Raw genomic sequence first — 21,736 nt, 5'->3', positions numbered from 1 at the left:
TTCCCTCCTCCCTGTCACTCACTCTCCCCCACCCTCACTCACTTTCACCGTGCTGGGGCAGGGCGTTGGGATGTGGTGCAGGCTCTGGGCTGGGGCCGAGGGCTTCACAGTGAGGGGTGCAAACTCTGGAAGGGAGTTTGGGTGCAGGGGTTATATGGTCACACCGCACCTAATCTCATAGAATTCACTGCCATTTCATGAGTTTTACTTTTTATTAGTGTCATTTGTGATTTATAGATCCAAAATCCTTCAGGGACTGTCACAAATCAGTGTTAACATTCTCAACTGTGGGGTGTGCATTGGCTAAACCTGGGACAGGGGGTTGGGGTGCAGGAGAGGGTGAGGGGTGTGGGCTCTGGGAGGGAGTTTGGTGCAGAAGGTGGCTCTGGGCTGGGGCACAGTGTTGGGGTGCAGGAGGGAGTGAAACGTGCAGGCTCTGGGAGATAGTCTGGTGCAGGAGGAGGCTCCAGGCTGGGGCAGAGGATTGGGGTGTGGGAGGGGATGTGAGGTGCAGGCTCTGGCCAGGAGGCGCTTACCACTGGTGACTCCCAGCCGGTGGCGCAGCAGGGCTCAGGCAGGCAGGCTGCCTGCCTGCCGTGGCCCCACGCCACTCCCGGAAGAGCGGCTGGCTGCTGGCATGTCTCTGCAGCCCCTGGGGGCAAGCGAGGCAGCAGGTTTCTGTGTGCCGCTTGTGCCTGCAAACACCGCCCCCCCGCAACTCCTATTGGCCGGTTCCCAGCCAATGGGAGCTGCGGGGACAATGCTGGGGCAGTGCGCAGATCCACCTCCCCGCCCCCCTCCCAGGGACCACAGAGACATGCTAGCAGCCATCCACTTCCGGGAGCGGCATGGGGCCACAGCAAGCAGGTAACCTGCCCAAGCCCCGATTGACTGGCAAAGGCTCCAGGATCAGCCAGTCAATCACGACCGACAGGTTGGTGACCACTGGACTAAAGCATTTTGAGAGCTGCTTTTAGATAATGAAATAATCATTTTACATCAAACTGGGAAGAACCACAAATTCCCATGTGGTTAACAAGCTACACAAAACTGCATTTAGAGAACATATTTAAAGTAAAATAAAGAAAAGGAGAATTTAAAAACCAAGTTTTCAGCAATTAACATGGGTTTAACATCCAGTGCTCACTATATTTTTTATTTCTGATTTATAATGATCATCTAAAAGTTAATTCCTTACCAAATCTGCACCTGCCTGAAGTAAGACATCTGCTACATCAGTATGGCCATTTTCACATGCATATGTCAGTGCTGTGTCACCCGTTGCTGTTGTTGCATGCACATTAGCCCCTGAAAAGCAGTAGTAATGAACATGTAAGCTTTAAAACAATAGTCTAAAAATATCCAAGTATCTCTATGTTCCTTAACAGAACAGATTGTAAAGCTCTAAGATTTTCTTCATCATTCAATAAAAAAAATTGATTAAAATATTCCCTTAAAGATTTTATCAGCCATACTCTGAAATGAGTCACTAAAGATACAAGTCCCCTCGGAATTGAAGTTTGAACTACTTATTACTCTCCAGTGGTAAACATATATCCAAAATATTAAATAGTCTAGAAGAGTTACATAAATCACTACAGAGTATCTACAGAGTCTAACTTCATAATGCTGCTAATGAAAGTTTATCAACATGGGCACAGGTACCCTATTCAAGTAAACAAACTTGTAGCACCCAACTAAGCAGAACAAAAAATGACTCCATACCTGCAGCTAATAAATATTTAACTAGCTCCAAATGACCCTCTTGAGCAGCTTCCATTAGAGGTGTGGAACATCCAAGCTCTATATCAGCTCCTGCCTTAATAAGAAAATCAGCAACCTCCAGAAAACCTCCACAGCAAGCTAAAGTTAGGGCAGTTTCCTGAGTCTCTTCTGTCTGAGCATTGATGTTTGCTCCTTCCAAAACAAGAAACAAACCCCACCACCACCAAGATCAAGTTAGTTATTGAAACAAATATTAAAAAATTAATTTCTTTAATGGAAGACATGTAAAATGTAAAGCTGATTTGACTACTCTGTTTCAAAGAAAATTCCGGAAGTAATTTGAGACCCACATAAATATAACTGTCTCTGACCAGCAGAGATTGCCCATGTGATCTCAGTGAGCACTCTTTTCTGTAAGATTCCAGAGGCATATTCTCCAAGTGGATCTATGCAGAGGCCAACCTGGAGAACCTAAATTACATATATTGGTTAATTAGTATGTAATGCTGTTCTGTAAGATACATTTTCAGATTACCAGTTGCTCATTTACTTCTCACTGATTAATCTGAATTTATTTAAGGATTTTTTTTATTATTATTAAAAAGGTCAGGCTGTTGCATCTGGGAGAAAGACTATTTGAATAGGAAAAAAAATGAAAAGAAACCCAGTGCTGTAACTAGTTTTTTTAAATTATACATTGAAATTCATATGTCTAGATGCCCAGATAGTATTTTCAAATCTACCGAGTAGACACACTGTTGTAGTTACCTTGACCTAACAATAATGCCACCATCTCTTCATGACCTTCTCTGGCCGCTTCCATTAGTGGTGTATATCCTTCATCATTTACCTCCTCCAGGTTCGCCCCACGTTCAATTAATAATGCTGCCAGCTCTACATGTCCGCCACAGGCTGCCAACGTTAATGGAGACTCAAAGGAGTCGGCAGGCATGTTCACTTGAGCACCACTGTCAAGGAGTAACCTAGCAACTTCCACATGGCCATCCTAAGAATGCAAAAAACGCAAGATGAACAAAGCACAAATACAGGCAACACAAGCTTTGCCCTGACAACTAGAACTTGGCTTAAAGATCATACTTCAGTTTATGTATATTCCAGTCAGACCCAATGCATTTTATGGTTGGGATTTACAACGGAGTCTAAGGGAACTAGGTGCACAAATCCCACTGAATTTCAATGGTCTTCTAACGCCCTTAGACATTTTTGAAAAGCCAAATAGCTAGAACAGATGAAGGGAGTTAAGATTCCCATTAACATCAACAGGAACAAAATCAACCCTGAAGTATTTTCAAGCATATTCAAAGCCTCAAATGTAAAGATATTGCTACATTATGTAGCCCACCCAAAAGTTAAGTGTGTGGTTCACAAATTAGAGAACTTAATACAGCATATGCATGTGGTTTACTATGTACAGAACTGGAAAGGAAAATTGGAGAACTGGAAAGGACTGTATGCCTTCGGAAATCCACTACTTGTCACAGATGCCTTTTTGGCTTTATCTTAATTTATAGGCTGGAGTCTTGACAGATATTAGCTGCCTTAGTTATTGTAAATCATTCAGGAAAACCATACATAGCACTTCCCATTTAGAAATGGGTACAACACCTTACAACGAGTGAACCTTCAGCAGGACGGTTATCAGATTTTTGCTTAGCCAGACAGCATATTTTGACTGCTTGTAAGTTTCTTGCTATACAATAAACTTATCTAAGAACAATCTTTTCTCCCAAAATATCCTGATTATTTCAGCTTTTACTTTTTTGAGTCTATTACAAATAAAAAATAATAAAATGGGTATGTCAAATCACACAGTAAGCATCCATCTAATTGCTCTGGCTTCTCAATATTAGCATTAGCATCAGTATCTCAAAACCAAAAACGAACTGCCTACATCCTTCAAGCCTTCTAGACTTAATTACAAAAATTTGAGCACCCACTCCTCAATTCAATCATTTGCAAAACTGCTTAAGTAGATATAATCCCGCCCAGGTCTGTAGTCTTTACAGTTAATTCAGGAAAGGGAAGACTAAACTAAGACTTCAATGAGGATTAGGGGCATCATTTTACAATCATCTTCAGACTGACAGATTTATAATATGAAAGGATTTCTTACATCAAGCGCACACATTTTATTTACGACACCCTCCACCCCCACTTTACATGCTAGCTGCTTTCCAATAAACAAGATCAGTTCCTGTCCAAGAAGTTCACAATCTAAGGATGAACAGAGATTAGGCAGAGATGGAAAACACATACATTATGTTAAAAAAGGGGGTGAGGGGAGTATTTAAAGTACATTCATAGTAGAACTGGGTCTCTGAAAGGGACATAACAGTAGAGAGGAGTAAGGCCCTTGAGAATGAGTTCAGGAAAATTCCCTTTGCAGAAGGGCAGACTAGAAAAGGCAGGAGATGTTTATGTCAGAAACTAACAAAACCATTCAGCACAGGAGAGGCGGCTAGTGGGTTGGGGCATGCAATGTAAAGAGAAGCGAGACTTCATAAGCTGGGATGGCTATATAAAGCTTATTTAGTTATACTGAGTTTTCAAGAAGATAAGAAGCTTGAATTTGATGTAACAGAGGAGGAGCTAGTGGACAAATTCAAAGAGGTAAGTAACTATCATCATCAGAATGGGCAAGGAAATTAACTTTGCTACCACACTAGATGCTGAAGTTTAAGTTTATTCTTTCTCTGCTTTGATTCTGTTCTTCATTTGCATGTGAGCAACACAATGAAACTGAAAAAAATGTATTGGAAATTTTGTCAGTTTCTCTGTTTAAGAGGAAATGGAGAGTCATGATACAGCACAAAAAAGAAAACAGCTATAATTTAGGGGAAAGGGAGGGGTAAAACAGTCTCAAGCAATTGCTTCCTTCTTACTATTTAGCAGGAAACCTTGATACAACATTCTAATAACTCCTTCCATGTACAGAGTTGTTATGTGTATCTGCCCACACCCGTCACTCTACTACGGGACTAAATTCCTGCAGCTTACACATCATTCGACTTGGGATAGGTGAGGTCCATGTTGAAGATTACAAACTAATCTTTGATTTTGCAACAGGATAAGTAAATGGAAAGATTCTGAAAGAGACCCAGATTTGTTGGAACTAAACCCGCCTGGATAGCTACTCTAAATTTAATCAAAAGTGAAAGAAGTCAAATAAATCCATCAATATCTTACATGGTGAATGGGATACATAACAAATATTATTATTAATATGAATTATACGCTGACAAACAGATTCCCTAAACTATCATGCAAGAGACCCAAGTCTCCAGACTCCAACAGGGACAAAGATGAAGCTTGAGGGAAAGAACGGTAATCTTCTCTTGGATAGAGGCAGCTGAGCAATTAATATTGTGAATTGTATGGGTCATAAGTCAACAAACCACAACCATAGGAACTGAACACTAGGTTAGACCAAGCTTGTGTGTGATATGACTTTCACTGCTATCCCTTGGATGATGGGCGATTGTAGTTGTTGCCAAAAAAGTTGACAAAAATAAAATACAGTGTAAAACGGATGATCAACCACATCTCATCTATTTTTTTAACCAAACTAACTTTGAAGGGCTGTAGTCGCCTCAGATCTCACCTACTATCTCTGTCATGACAGATTATTTTTAAATGGCTATGGAATCATGTGATCTAGAGCCACACTTTTTGTAAAAGAGGAACACATGGAAAATGGAAAGTCTACACATGGCAAGTTTTATTTTTTTAAACGAGCTTCTCTAAACTGTAGTAGCATGTGCTGAATGCCTTCAGTAACCAGGCAAAGATAAGCATTTAGCATACAAGTTTAACATGTAAGAACATGTATATTTTAAACTTATCTGTTAAATGCACATTTTAATGTGACCACTGGGAGCATTCAGTTGATATTATTACAGTTTAGGGTTTCCTGTGAGAAGATTTGAAGGTTATCTTTAAGTTCAAAGCTCTTCTTTCAAGCCAGAGTGACTGTAGTTAAGATATGAGCCTGTCAATCAAGTGTAGTAAAATACTACTCACTTATTTCAAGACTTCTTTGTGCAGGCCTCAGAAATAACCGAATTCTAATATATTTTATTGGAACATGGCCAACAGGTGCTAGCACAGCAGACAAAAGTGTCACTCAGTACAACATATGACTATTGTGAAGCATAAAATGAGTGCTAATTTAGATCATTCTGCTTTAGAAAAGTATTGTCTTAAACCATGTTTTCTTTACCCTCTGTTGAGTATGGGAGAGAGAAAAATAACGAGGGACAATGAATGGACATATATAATTTAAATTAGATTGTGTACCAAATAGACAAGAGGATTGTTGTTTTGTGGATCTGGAGAAATGCTAATTATGCTTCCATGCTACAGCAATGTATTTGTTTCTTACCATACAAGCCTCCATTAAAGCAGTGTGCATTTCATCTGTTTTATGCTCCTGGTCTGCACCTGCCTCCAGAAGAAACCTCACCATTTCTAAATGGCCTAAATTGAAAATACATAATTAATAAAAACCTCAAAACCTGTTCAACAAGTCACATTCCTCCGTTTTGTGCGTGTGTGTTCATAGACTGAAACACAGCAGAAAGGTTTTAACATATGTAGTTAAACAACACAGGACTCAGTTACAATATCATAAAGAAAATTACTTTGGAAATCACCACTTCCACCTCCCATATTTTTAGCAAGGGTAAAAATCAGACTTTTACTGTAAACATCATAACCCACATTATCTAATCACTAAAATAGTGTACAAGTGCAGTATTCCATGTGATATGCTACAAGAATGGTAAATTAATAGCCCAAATTTCATATCGCTTGATAGGGACTTCAGACACTGTCCAGAAAGAATACTAGACTAATTGGTTTAATCCTAAATTTAACTGCAAGCATTCTGTGAAAGGCTGCTGTCCATCTATTTATGAATACTGTATGTGACCAGTTTATGGAAAATATCCATTGTATGACAGTACAGGATTAATTCATTGTATGCATAGGTGGATTTAGTTTAACAGCAGAGTCCTAGGAAACCAGCAGAAAGGCAGCACAATGTCTCTAAATGAATAACCTCCTGGTAAATAGGTCAATAAATTAAGAGAAAATACCTGAGATTATCTGAGCAGATGGCTACTTTCCAGCTCCAGCCAAAGTACACAGCTGTTTTGGCAAGGCTGGGAGCCTAAAGTTCAAAGGGACACTACCAATTAACTCATTCTCCAGAAGGAGGGACAGAGTTATTTGGGCCTGCGGGAAAGGAACAGGCTGATGCACACACAGGCCCTCTGGAGGGGGTTTGAAATGGTTGGGCCTTCCTAAATGTCCAGGGGATGGTAACCCATGGGTGACAGATGTGTATAAACAGTTTTCAAAATTCTCTCTCATGTTTCTGTGTTCCTACTGTTTAAGATTAAACAATATTTTGTTTTAAGAAAGCGGTCTTGTCAATCTATGTACCAGTGACCCCAAAGGGAAGACTTGCAGGGGCTGAGCCCAGACTGACTTGCTAAGAAAATCACAATTGCTATACAATAAGCAGCAGCCCAGGGCCTTTTATAAGAGTGGGAGCATTGAGGGATTGAGAGGTGAAACAAGAGGCTAACGCCTGAAGAGGGTTCACTCAGAGACCAGAGAGGGGTCCAAAGGCACAGCTGGGCCTGTACCTGTGACACAATCCATTTTCAATTTTTTAGTAGTTAACTGGGGGGTGAGGGGGGAAGAATCCTGCCAAGACAGCAATAAAAAATAGTGGTAACAACAGAGTCACACACACGTTTTCAAGCCTCAGACATGAGATCTGGAAGCAAATTAGAAAGCCAAAAAAAGCTCAGAACCTCCAAGAAAGAAAGGAATACAAGACTGAAGGAGCACTTTGAACACAGTCACCTTGAACTCCAAGTTCTTTCCTATGCAAAAGAGTGAGGAGCTGTGTAACTACCAACTTGAGCTGTTTGCTTTTTACTCTGCTTCCAAAGCTCATAGATCAGGATTCAAAATCCAATCATATTGATCTGTTATAATTCATTTTCAGAATTCTCCATTACTACTTACTCTTTTCTAAACACCATCAAAAACTACATCCCATTACCTAAGGTAACAGAACAATGCAACAGGACCAATCAGAAAAATTTAATCAAGAATATTAGAACAAAATTAACCATCAGCCAAATAACTCAGTGCTCAGCTGCTATGCTGATGTAGCCACGTAAGTATGTAGACTACAGACCGGACTCTAGAGAGCACAGATCCACCGTAACTACTTCCGTGAAACCTGCCTTAAGTAAAACCATTTGAGGGACCAATTAGTTCATTTAACAGCTGTGGCCTTCTTACAGAAGTAAACAAGACTTGCATTCCATAGGTTTGGGTGATCTAATAGAGACAGCTGCTTAAAAGGGAGGCAGTGTTCTCCAGTGGATAAGGCACTGGAACAGGACTCGGAAGACCTGAGTTCTCTTCCTGGCTGTGCCACTGGCCTGGACAAGTCACTTCCACTCTGTGGCTTAGTTTCCCCATCTATAAAATAGGGGTAATAATACTGACCTTTGGAAAGCGCTTGGGATCTACAGATTAAAAGCACTACATATAAAGGTATTAAGGGTCTTTTCTACATGTTTCACTGAATTATAATAGTGAACTTGGTGCAGAGCAATTATAATAAACTATTACAAAATATTTTGGTTCCCCAATATCGTTTTCTCCAAATAAGGGCTTAATCCTCAAGCACTTGTAGAAATGCTTTTCATATTATGTTCCACAAGCAGCTTATTTTCAGAAGCTAGATACTTTTTTTTTTTTTTTGGTAGTGCGCAGTAAATAAATCATTCCCCTGATTTTCAGTTAACAGCATTTCTTCATGAAAGTTTGCACTTTTACTGGTTATTTTACTGGCCTAATAAGATTTAAAACCTTATGTAAATAAATAAGAGATAAAATTAGGACCAGATTCCGATACACTTACATTGAATAGCATCTCACTCCATAAGTGGGCCCATTGATTTTAATGGAAGGTACTAAATCAGGGTTAAAGGATCAGACGCTGGTCCTTAATGAATTGCAAAATCTATACCTATCTGTCACCATTTAATTAATAATTTTAGCTTGAATCCTAAAGCTTGTTAAGGAAAGCAAGGTTTTTTAGGAAAATTTCTACCAAAAAAAAAAAAAGTAAAAGGCTTTAATACTGATACTGCACCTTTGTAACAAGCCAATGTAAGTGCACTCTCCTTAAATTCATTGGAATGTGTATTGATTCCTGCTCCATTTTCTAACAGCACTCTGGCTACTTCCACGTGTCCAGCACTTCCTGCTTCCATAAGTGGAGTGTGACCATTTTCATTGTGGTCCTCAATGCTAGCGCCTGATTCCAACAGCACCTTCACAACATCTACATAGCCCCCAGCACAGGCATATGTAAGTGCTGTGTTGCCTAGTACCAGAAGAGAGAAGAAACAAAACCAAAAGTTATTGATATTTTGTTTTGGCAACAGGAATTGTTTCTACATCCCACTTACCCTCAGACTCCATTTCAATACTTAATATTAACACGGATATTTTAAAAAATGGTTATAACATTTTCAGGTTCTGGCTCAAGAAACAGTACAATTAAAAACAACTTTTCACATGTATAATAATGCTGAGAGATTAAAACCCTGAACTTCCCCCTGACTGCGGGGAGGGAATGAAATCACTCCCATTTTTCTCCATGTGAATCTGCAACTTCTGGCATGACCCATCTCCACACTGGTAATTTAATGGGCGGTGTGAAGAATGTGTTATTTTCAGTTTCAGTCTAGTGATATTACTCTGCACAAAGGAAAGCAGATGTTAGATCAATTAAGGAGTGGAGTGAACTGCCTTAGATAAGATGATTTCAATAATTATTCCCAAAGAGTTAATTTTTAGTATCCAGAGCTGGAATCAGCATATTTTCATTACATATACTTGTTCTCATTCTTTTATGAATCACAGATAATATCAACATGAACATTTCCTCCCTGCCCGTTTTTTTTTTTTTTTTAAACGGGAGTGATAATGCTACTTTACTTTCTGACAACTATTTGGTAACGAAAAAATTTCCTACTCTTCTAATGTTTATTAATAGTTTCTTGACAGCAACATATTTGTAAATCAATTCATAACCAAGACTTCAATAGTTAACACTCTACTGCAGGACTGGCAGAGACACTTGCAGGTACCCAAAAGTAGTTTCTCTAAAATACAGAATTAAAAACAACATTTATCCATGTAGTGAGGCGGTGTGGCTCCCCGCCGCCCTGGAGAGGGAAGAGCCTATCGGGAGGCCGGAGTGGGCACAGCTAGGGAGCTCTGAGCCTGCCCCTCTGGAAGTATAAAGGCTCGTCCTCAGAGCTCAGTAAGGCCCCAGCCGCCGGAGAAGCTAGACGCCTCCCATCTATCCCGCGACTGGGAGAACCCCGCTCGCCCACTACCCCGAGGAGCCCATGGTGCAGGACCCCTCAGAGGGCAACACCCTGACCCAGGTACTACCCGAGGGAGAGCTGGGAAGCAGCCCGGGAGCAGCCGACCCTAGTCTGGCTGCAACACTGCCGGAGCCCAAGTCAGTGCGTTGCGGCCGGGATCCCCACTGACTCAGCAGCGGGTCTTCTGCAGTGGAGTGGGAGGGCCTGTGTCCCCCCTGCCACCCAACTCGTGGGTGGCCGTCTCCCCTTCTCCCAGGCCTGCGGAGGCTTGGGCCTACTGTTGTTGCCCGCCCTGACCCAGGGCCTGGGCTTACGGTGTTTGTTCCAGTACCGCAAGGGCTGCAGAGGAAGACTCTGTGGCCAGACTAATTCCCCCGAATATCAACTGTGTGTAGGGAGCTGGTGTGGCTCCCCACCGCCCGGAGGGGGTCAAGCCCTGGCAAACCCTTGTACAATCCATTTATGAAGTTATGCACTGAAACAGATTATACACAAAATAAAATCATCTGGCAAAAGAAACTGCAAAAAAACCTTCTCACATTCACCCTTTGTCCAGCTAATCTCTGCCAGAATTCAAGCAAGCAATCATTTGCAACAAAGCAAATAAGTAGTCAATAATGAACTATCCAAATTATGCTCAAAATAGTATAATGTAGTCTTTGTCATTGTCTTCATAGATTTCTGCTTCAATTTCTTTCATTGCTAAGGAAATTTCACTTTTGAAACTATTCACTGATTTGGGTTTCCAAACACCTAACATTATCTACATACCTTTAGGGAAAAGAACATTATAGAATGTCAAATGGATCAATAGTCACAAAGAACTACACCTATACTTTTTTTAAGTCGATTGCTCATGCAATTAGAAATATCTAGTGATTTCCAAGCCTCTCCAAACATTAAAATAAAAACAGTTGGTAAGTTAAATGTATAGCAAAGGTATGTCTCCAAATAGAACTTCAATTTCGTCATCTGCTTAATACAGTAAATACCTATCATCTAATTTGAATTCATGATAATACAGCTGTAGTCTCTCAAGTGGCATACAACTGCAGCTGTCCAGAGTCTACAATTATAGGGTGAATCCTGCTCTTATTTAAGTCAAAAGGAGAGCTATCATTAACTTCAAAAGAGCCAGGATTTCACCCATAGCTCCTGCAATGCTCTAAAGATCCAGGCAGTCACATAAAACTCATGGTATGGGTCCCAAACCCATGAAAACTATCAAAATTTCTGCCACTTACAACCCTTTGGAGATTTTCAAGATGTGACTGATACAGCAATTTTCTCAAAAATATCCTTGAAAGACCTTATTGTATTAAGTTTATGTATTATTGTAGACTGAGATTGTATGTAACCTGGGCGGGGGAAGAGTGACAGATGTAAGACCTGGGAGTTCAATAGAGTATATTGAAAATGTGTCACACAGGTATGGACTTTTGGGACAATAAGTGTAAATGGATTTCCTGGGGAACCCCCAAGGAAGAGGTTAATGCAAATTCCTAAATCCAAGTATGCAAATACCCAGCCTTTTGAAGTTACTCAGACAAGAAGGTCATTGTCTCCTGGTTGCCAGTCATAGGAGGCCAAGATCGAAGACCTGGGCTGTTTAAAGAAATGACTGATTTGCCCAGTTGCTGATCTGGATCTAAGACAAAAGCATTTATAATCATAGGGAAAACCCAGTGGTGGGTTTTGAAGGACTAAAGCCTATCACAGCCCTACGTTGGATTGGGAGTGTCCTGTGGTAAGCTTTTTAATCTCTGTGTAGGTTCTTTTATTGTTTTAATGTCTTCTCTGTAATGCTTTTAACTTAAGAATGAATGAGTTTGCTTAGAAGGAGCTGTGTAGTAACTTATAACTGCAGGCAATGTTCGGGTCATAGTCCAGAGACAGAGCAACAGAGAAAGCAAAGCACAAGTGCTGGCCTTTTTAGGCAATCTGGCTTGCTGGGGATATCTCATTGAGGCAGGGAGCTATGCAGCCTTGAAACCTCCGAAGAGAGTGAGATGCGACTTTCTGCCCAAGTGAGGTGATGGCTAGGAGCCATAAGCCTAAAGTGGATGTCCTTGGTGGACCATGGAGGAGGAAAAAGCAGGTGCACTTGCTCTGAAACTGACACATGGCACCTGAAAATCATGGTACGTGTGGTTTCACTCAGGATTTTTTGTAACGTACACATTGTGGTCAATAGTCTACTGTTTGGGCAGGAATGAACTTTATCACCACTTGCAAATGAAGATGGAGTAACAGTTATTGCAAAAGTGAAAAAAGGCAAATGTAAACTTCAACTTCCTGTTTGATTCAGACTAGCAACACTGACCATATGTCTGGAATCAATTAATATTTTTCATTTCTCAAAGAAATATGAAAGCAACAGGCAAACACACTGGAGGGGGGAACAAACAACCCACTCACCAGAAGGACATCAGATGCACAAAGACACAAAAAAGGTAAGAGTTTCTGTGACAAAACTCAGACATTCACTCTTCATCATGGCACATTTATTACCTGTTGATGACTGAGCATTGACATCAGCACCATGAGCTAGCAGCAACTTCACAATTTTGACGTGTCCGCCATTAGCAGCAGCCATTAAAGGTGTTATGTCTCCTTTAATACCTCGGTCTTCTACGTTAGCATGCATCGCCAGAAGAACCTTTGGCAGAACGGGCAATAAGCGTTATTGTAAGATGCCAAAATGCTCAAATTGTCAGAGCTTAAAATTAAATTCTATATACAATCTCGTTTTGTGAACTCATTGTGTCTTGTAAGAGTTTATTTCGAATGTTATACAGATGCTCCCCAGGTTACGCAAGACCCAACTTACGCAAATCTGCACTTATGGAAAAAAGTTCCATAAGCCAGAAATAGGATTTTTGAGTTGTGGAAATTTTTGTGTAACATACGGGTATCCGTTTCCAACTTACGCAAAGTTCGAGTTACGCAGGGCTTTCCGGAACGGAACCATTGCGTAAGTCGGGGGGCGTCTGTATATACAAAGTGCCTGTTAGCAATGCAAATTTTTTCTAATGAAGCAGAGCTTTCATCTGTTGAAAATGTAAGTAACTGAAATGTTACTTGGGCTCTATAACACCACAAAGGCCAGACAGAGATACACCAGTACGGTACTTTATATACTGTGTAAAAGATAGCATTGGAAACTAACCTGTGCAAGCTCATAGTATCCAGCTGAGCAGGCTAAACAAAGGAGACTTTCCCCTTCTTCTGTGTGCTCGTTCACACTTCTCCCTTCAATTAGCAACTTTCGCACAGCATTTACATCTCCTTCTGAACAAGCTTCTGCCAAACTGCGGCTAGTAAGGTAAAATCACATCATCAGAAAATGAAATTGTAACTGCACTTTAAGCAGTAAAGAAATACCTGTGTGAGTAGAGTAGAAGTACTATGCTCTTTTCAAATACAAACCTGACCTGTCATCATGATGCAGTCAATACAAGACAAACACTAGAAAAGCGTGATGGAAAAAACACAGGAAACCATAACGAAAATGAAGGTTGAAATACAGTATAAACATGTCCTTTTAAAAATCAGAACTCTCATGAGCAGTTAGTGCTTCTGCCACTTTAAGTACCGGTAAAACAGAATCCAGTACAAACATTTTCAAGCCCATCATGTAGCATATATATATATAAATAGAAACAAGGAAAAGTCTAGGTGATGGAATAGGAGCAGTGTACAGTCATAGGTCTGACCATTGCCCCAAGTGAACCCTGCCACTGATGTTTCTAATCTGAACCTTTATACCTCTGTGCAATAAAAATTTAATAACTTCATTGTTTGCTACAAGTTGTCTCTGCTATAATGCTTTCATTTTAAGGGAGGTTTATATGGCCATGGCAGAATAGCTAGCAGCCAGTCTAACCAAAGTTCTTGTTATATCAGGTGAGAAGGAGCCTGACATAGGACTTTGGGGAAGGGGGGGGAGTGAAGGGGGGAAAAGGGAAGTAAGGTTGGGTGATAAGCAAGCAAGAAGAAATTTGCAGGAGAGGAAGCAGTACACCATATGAGGACTGCTGACTAAAAGGCTGATTTGGGTGGAAAGAGATGGCCTGCATTAGCATCATGTTTTGCCTACTCTGCAGTGTCTATCTGGTAATTTATGAGCAGGGATCCTAGAAATCCATTTGCCAAGGAAAAACACAGAATACGCATTTTTATAGAGAATCGTTAGCTTTTACATTTTGTGAAAAAATAAAATCATATGTTTTAACTACAGTGAAACCCCGTTTATCCAATCTAATTGGGACCAAATCGGATAAGCAAAAATTCAGATAATCTGGAGAGTTTCAGCCTCAGCCTCCTGGGGCTGAAGTTCTTTGCCCATTCTCCAGATTATGTGAATTTTTGCTTCTCCAACCTGGCTCTGGTACCAGTTGGATTGGATAAACAGGGTCCCACTGTATAGTGTGGCTAGGGAAACTAAAGTTCAGCGTTTCATTTTAAATTGCAGAAAAATGCAGATTTTTATGTTTTTTTAATCGGAGAATTTGGGGATTTTTTTTTAATCACGGAAAACTAGGATCTCTGTGCTGATGAGGTTGTCATCTACCAAGCACTGTGATGATTCATTCAGGCAGAAACTATGCAGGCTTTATTCCTGACATACCGAATACAATCAATAAAAGCAGATCTGGAACACAGAGATGTGTGTCCATGTGTTGACACAGTTTTCTCTGATTTGGTTGGGCATCTGAATAATCGCTACTACAACACTATGAAAGCTATACGTAAATACTGAAAGCACCTCAATCGGGAAATTGGAGGATACACGACTGACCGGCAAATGCATACAGTATGGCATGGAAACATTACTAGTTCTGACACCTTACTGTTTCTTGGAGATGGGGTGTATCTATTGGACAGGGGTCAGAGGATTTCTCTCTCAAACACAACTGTCAATATTTTGGAACAGAAACGCTGTGTGATTTCTCTTGCTGGCCTTGCTACCTCCCAACCCTCAGAAACGTGACCAGGAACACCGCATTGTAACATAGTTGTCCTTCATTCCAGGCACAACACGTGAGTCGGGTTAAAAGAGGGGAAGAAATAATTTCAACAGAAATGTCTGTATATCAGGAAGTGAAGACTTCAGCTAGATGCATTCACTATTGTACCCAGACCCCCACACTACAAGCTGGGGGCAGGCTGGACAGGGGAACCCCAATGATTGGATCAATGACATGGCTGCAGGGGTGTGCCAACACAAGGCTGGTGGGGCCCAGATGATTGTGGGGAGGGGCTGGGTCGGTATGCAAACTGCAGGACACGATACGTGTAACTGCCTAAATGACTACTAACTCCTACCAACAACATCTCTCTTCCTTTAAAAAAAAAAACAAACCCACCCCAAAACAGGAAATTCAATGGCAAAAGACTACTTTGATGCAGAGTTCAGGTTGCCTGGTGATATAACATCACATTCCAGAATGCTGAGTTGAGCAAAACTCAAGCTTCTGAAAAAAAAAAACAACAACAGCAAATGCACAGTTAAGGTTGCCCAGGAAATCTTAACTCTGCCCTCTTTCAGCTGTGCTCAATATGTCCCGTTAACACACACAATGTTACTTTACCTATCCCACAGTGGCTGAAATGTCTAAGCGCTTCACCTCCTTTTAGGACCCATTCTCACCCACGGGATTCCAACACACACTATTAAAAGGACAAAACATTACAAAGGTTGCCCATCCCACTTTCCCTCCATTCCTCTGGAGATGGCAGTACCCAATGGGAACTATGTGCATATACTCCAGCGTGGTGAGTGTGTCAGCTGAGGGCAGCAGTTGTGCCTGCTCCGTCAAGGTGTGTTTGTGATATGAGGAACAGAGTGGAATACTTTGAGGCGTGTTACAGAGCTGTGATTATGATATGAGGAAATCTGTATTTTGCACCTTTCAATGTGTAAGAGCAAAAGGAAGAGCTGCATGTGTACCTTTAGGATCCAGTATGCATCGTTTCAATGCAGAATTGTGTAGGCTCCGTCAGCAGCAGGGCATACAGCTTTTATTACTAAGGCTCTTGTCAGCTGTGAGATGGAATATGAGAGAACTAATGCTTCAATGATGGTTAAGTGAGGTCTTTAAACCACGATTTGAGGACTTCAGTAACTCAGCCATAGGTTAGGGGTTTGTTCCAGGAGTGGGTGGGTGAGATTCTGTGGCCTGCATTGTGCAGGAGGTCAGACCAGATGACCATAATGGTTCCTTCTGACCTTAAGTCTATGAATCTATAAGTGAAAGTGTAGGTTTGAGATATCTGGTGAGTAATCACAAGGGAGGTGCAAAAGGCTGTGAAATGGTTCTTAAATTGTACCTGTGAGAGTCTAAGAAGTTGGCTAAGGGCATGTCTACACTGCAGTTAGACACTCATGGCTGGCTGTGTCAGCTAACTCTGGCTCACAGCATAGCCCGCAGGAGGGCAGAGTCCTGGGTCACAGAAATAGGACCCCAGCCTGAGCACCTACACCACAATAAAACAGCCTCTTAGTCCAAATCCCAGGAGCCTGAGTGAACTGACATGGGCCAGCCACGGGTTTTTAACTGCAGTGCAGACATATCCTAGTGTGAGTGTGTGTACGTGAGGACCTGGAAGCTCCGGAATCTTATAGTACCAAGGGCCAATTTGTCTATGTGCATATTGAGACGTTGCTCTAAGAGGCTAGAGGGAAGATGACAACTCCCCTTCTGTCCTTTAATAGTATTAGTTAGAATCTTGTGGGTGAGAATGAATGGCTCCTAAAAGGAGGTGAAGAGCTTGTACATTTCAGTACCTGTGGGGTTGGCAGAGTAAGAGTAATGTTTGTTAATGGGGCATACTGAGGCACTACTGAGTTTTTTGCCATTATATATGTATTTCAGTAGTGCTTTGAAGCCCCAACCAACACCACGGCTGCATCATGCTAGAGGATGTACAAACACCCCAGAAGACATAGTCCCAACCCTGAAGAGCTTGTATTCTAAATAAAGACGACTAAGTGTGAGACTGGGTGTAACGAATAAGCAGAAGATTTGGAACTGAGACAGATTAAGGGACCTGTCCAAGCTTCTACAAGAAGTATGGCAGAGCTGAGATCTGAAGTCACTTCCCAAGTCCCACTCCTTTGCCCTAACCATAGGACCACACCCTTCCTGCCTTAACTTAAGAAGTCCATAGAACAGGGCCGCCCAGAGGGGGGGGGCAAAGGGGGCAATTTGCCCCAGGCTCCGCAGGGGCCCCCAAGAGAAGAGCGGAAGCTCCCGCCTCCGCCCCTCTCCTGGAGCCTCAGCGCATCAAGCGCTGAGTCTCCGGCCGAGCCCCTGAGCCCCGCCCCGCTCAGAGCCGCGTGGTGAGGGGGCGGGGCTGGGAGCTCCAACGGGGCCGGGGCCTGAGCCCCGCCCCGCTCAGAGCGGCGTAGGGAGGGGGCGGGCCTGCGAGCTCCGGGCTGAGTTCCCAGCCCCGCCCCCTCACCACGCGGCTCTGAGCGGGACGGAGCTCAGGCCCCGCCGGAGACGCGCTCGGGTAAGGGGGCGGGAAGCGGGACCCACCGCTGTCGAAGTGCAGCCCGGTCTTGGCGCGGGGCCTTCTGTTCCGGGACCCGCCGCCGAAGTGCCCCGCAGGCCCGCGGCGGGGACCCCCCCACCACCACCGAATTACCACCGAAGACCGGGCTGCGCTTCGGCGGCGGGTCCCGCTTTGGCGGTAATTCGGTGGCGGGGGGCTCCCGCCGCGGGTCTTTGGGCCACTTCAGCGGGTCCCGGAACGGAAGGGCCCCCCGCCGCCGAAGACCCCGGGCCCCCGGAATCCTCTGGGCGGCCCTGCCATAGAAGGGCTTGATCTTATTTTTTCCCCAACCCTCAAATTAGATATTTTCCTAAAACTACTTCAGCACCATTTATATTAACCACTTTCTTTTAAAAAACAAATAAAAATAAAGTGGGCAACAGAAAAAAAAAATTCTTCCACTGGTTTCAGGAGTCGTCATCTCCTGAAGAAATTTGAAGAGGAAAGCACCCTACTGTAGTAGGCTCTGAGCCAACTAGATTTTGTTTGACATTTGAAATTATGTCTAAGATAGTGAAATAAAAATTTTCCTTGAATGCGTTAACCCTTTTAGTACTGATGTCCCTATATTCCCAGTACCCCATGCAAAAGCATTTTGCATTTCCCACCTGGAAAGCATTTAGTGCCAAATGGATTAAATAAAAAGTCCAAAGAATATGTTCAGAATTGACATTCTGAAGCCAGTTCAATCTCAACAACTATGTCACTGTCGTATAGCAAAAGAAAGGGGACAGCAATATAGAATGTGTTTTAAGTGGCAGGGGAAAAAATGCAAAAGATCTATTTACTTGTCCGTCTGCCCTGCATTTGCTGTGCTTTCCGCTCTCATTCGGGTAAGTGCAGCAGCAGCTTCATCCAACGCACAGCTGACCGAGGAAGTCAGTCTACGAAGCACCTCGGGATCTGCAAATGCTTTACCGTCAGCGGTGGATAATTTGCCTATTCCTTTCATTCCAATTTATGACAAGTGGATACATACACACACCGAAAAAGGAAAACAAAAGTAACAAAGAAAGTGTAAATTCAGTCCATACAATATGTTAACAGAAACCATTCCAATACTGATTGCATCGGGAAAATTTCAGGTACACTGGACACTTATGTTTTTTAAAATGACTTTAAACAATTTGAACAATAAACCTGTAACATAGCTGCATTCACACTGAAAGTACAAAGGTGACAAGTCCCTTAAAACACCGACCAGTGAGTGATTTTAAGTTACTGAAAACTATGTGGTAAATGTTTTTTTTTCAACTGCATTTCAAAACAAGACCTCATTTAGCAATTTGTACATTCCAAGTTTTAAAAACTAAAACTTCTTTTTAGTGTCCTAAACATTTTTTTTTTTATAAAAACAGGCATTCTTCATTTGTACCACCTCTGGGCAGGGGCGGCTCTAGGCACCAGCGGCCGCGCGCGCAGCGGTGCGATCCCTGGGAGAGCGGCATTGGCCCCGTGGGGCTCCCGCGGCATGCCTGCTGCAGCCCAGGGGGCCGGGGGCGCGGGACCCTGCGCCAGTCATGCCGCCGGTCCTCGGTCCCGCTCGTCCCGCTCTTGGCTCCGCTCCTCGCGCATGAGCCGCGCATCCCGGCGTCGGTCGGCTCCGTGGATGCTGCGCAGGCACGGGCCGGAGCTCAGAGCCTCCCAGCTCCCCAAATGCCGCCCTCCCAGGAGCGACGGGAGAGACGGGACTGGGAAGGGGGCGGGCGGCGCAGCGCGCGGCGCTGGCAGCCGCGCTGCACAGACCCACCTCTGGGAGAGAAAGAGTTATACAGGTTTTTACACAGCTTTCAAGAACAATTTCATCTCTGATCTGAGACCAAACCACCCCAAATGAATATTCGTGTTCTAATTATTAAAAATAGTATGTTTGTTTCAGGAAGTGAGAAACTTTAAGCTTTAAGTTCTGCAAGTTCTTTAAGAACTGCATAGCGCCCTGTGGTGGAGGCTGCTCAGGATTTGTGCTCCATCAGCACTTCTCCCTGGAACACTAGTTTCACACCCTGACTGGCTAGCCCCACTCACTTTCTGAACTGCACTGAACAGCTCTATATCTTCCCAGAGGAGAGGAAGTTGCTGACAAATATATGTGCCTCACTGTTCTAGGGAGATTTTCCACCAGTGGGGACCCACTGCCTGGATCCTGATGGCACAATGAATCAACACCATTAAGAGGTTAAGCTTAACACCAACTTTGCAAGTAGATACGTTAAGCTTTTGGGGATGACTATTCTGTTTATTAAAGTTTGCAATGTAATTTTTGTAAGGAACTCAAATATAAATAAAAATAAGGAAAAACTGAACTGGAGGCTACTCTACTACAGGAGAGCTACCTTGCAGAAAACAAGAGGCTGATAAATGGTGGGCACTGATTTCTACTTACTTCACAGTGACAGCTAAGAGGGTAGCCCATCCTTTAGAAGATATAGTTGAGGACCTAGAAAGGAGGAGTCTTAACCAAGGCAACTACAGAAACAAAACTAAAATGCAAGCTCTCTAGTTCAGACAGAGTACTTTCACTCACTCTCAGTCTGAAGTGTGGCCTTTCACGTTGGGAATAATTAAGAAATGGGAGGTGGGGAAATTAATTGAGCTTTACTAATATCATATTCATATGCTATTACAAATAAAATAAGGTGGAGTTCTGGAGTCAGAGAATGATATCAAGACATTTTTTCCATGCTTTTGGAAAGGTATGTATTTTAATTAGGCCCATCCCCCCTGCAAAATAATTTTCACACCACTGAAAGTTCACACTGCATTAGGCCCCAAGACTGCCACACTTACACCTGAGGATTAGTACTTATGCAAGCTGCCCCATTATGGTCTCAGGAATAAAGGTTGCAGGACTGAGCCCTTAAGAGACGTGAGTACTTACCTGCAGCTTCAAGTAATGCTTCTAATCTAGCTTGGGTTTCTGGGTCTACTGTCCTCAAGTCAGCACCATCAGCAGTACTAGACAAAAGCAATTTGGAAGCAGTCTCCAACATTGGATTTTCCAAATCATCCTGATCCAAAATGAATGACTCCACCTGGAAAGAAAAAAAAGAACACATTAGCCTTAACAAAACTCCAATCCGTAACTCTGTAATTTTAAAGTCCATGCACGCATTTTTTTTTTAATTAAAAGGCGCAGTGATTTTCTCTTAATAAATAAGAGTTTCAGAAGCACTTGTGTTGGCATAATTCTGTTCCCTCTGAGGTTACTAGGAGTTTTCCTTCCATGGAAGGAAAATTAGGCCAATCCTGAACACTTCTCAAAATTCTACACAATATATTTCATAAATTAAAAACTCTAAACATTGCTCTGCAATTGGTAACCAGTAGATGCCACTTTACATTCAATTGTTTTAGGCTTAAGTCTTAATTAGCATTAAAAGTTGTGAACCAAAGTATAAATGCTGGAGAAATTTACATGGACGTAAAAACATCAAGTAACATTTTAGATTAGATTTTACCTCCTCAGAACTACCACTAGTATTAGTCATGAATTCCCACAGAAGTTACTGTATATTTCTGAGATATCTGAAAGCTATATATTTAAAGACATAAATGTTCTGTATGCTATACAGTGCAACAAATTAATGGAATAAGATTAATATCCAGATAAGAATATGGAGATATTAAAACAAAAACTAACATTAACAAAAACCCACAAATTCAAGGTCTTCTCCAGATTTTGCGGTTACACAGAATAGAATATGACTTTTAAAAGTGGTCTGGTTTTCAGAGGTACTGAGCACTTCCTTCTATGAGAAGCATAGGTGTTCAAAACCTCTGGGGAGGAAAAAAAACAGACCGGAGATGTCTACCTCTTTTGACCGCAATGGTAGCCCTTATAATGTAAATCTAACATAATTGAATAACACCGCTGAATATTCAAAATAAATATTTTGTATCCAGATTTCTGCTCTTTTCAATACACACTGTGAACTAAAACAGCTAATTTTCACTAATCAATCCAGTTCAATTGTTCCCCCCCCCCCAATTAAAAGCAGTAA

The 21,736-nt window shown here is 42.2% G+C and overlaps 1 protein-coding gene across 7 annotated transcripts in view; it reads right to left on the bottom strand.

Moving 5' to 3' along the window:
• ANKRD17 (ankyrin repeat domain 17) overlaps positions 1 to 21,736 on the bottom strand; it is a 128,964-nt gene that overhangs the window by 54,070 nt on the left and 53,158 nt on the right. For all 7 annotated transcript variants that reach the window (XM_039542732.1, XM_039542729.1, XM_039542733.1 and 4 more), the window contains exons 2-10: positions 20,614 to 20,767; positions 18,524 to 18,680; positions 13,345 to 13,492; positions 12,687 to 12,834; positions 8,930 to 9,163; positions 6,128 to 6,222; positions 2,494 to 2,731; positions 1,726 to 1,917; positions 1,199 to 1,308 (exon numbers count right to left, since the gene is read on the bottom strand). In XM_039542732.1, coding sequence (XP_039398666.1) covers positions 1,199 to 1,308; positions 1,726 to 1,917; positions 2,494 to 2,731; positions 6,128 to 6,222; positions 8,930 to 9,163; positions 12,687 to 12,834; positions 13,345 to 13,492; positions 18,524 to 18,680; positions 20,614 to 20,767 — 1,476 coding nt within the window. The remainder of the gene's footprint in view (positions 1 to 1,198; positions 1,309 to 1,725; positions 1,918 to 2,493; positions 2,732 to 6,127; positions 6,223 to 8,929; positions 9,164 to 12,686; positions 12,835 to 13,344; positions 13,493 to 18,523; positions 18,681 to 20,613; positions 20,768 to 21,736) is intronic.

This window comes from Mauremys reevesii, linkage group 5 (assembly GCF_016161935.1).
Source record: "Mauremys reevesii isolate NIE-2019 linkage group 5, ASM1616193v1, whole genome shotgun sequence".
Classification (NCBI taxonomy): Eukaryota; Metazoa; Chordata; order Testudines; family Geoemydidae; genus Mauremys; species Mauremys reevesii.
This window is presented reverse-complemented; position numbering and strand designations above follow the sequence as displayed.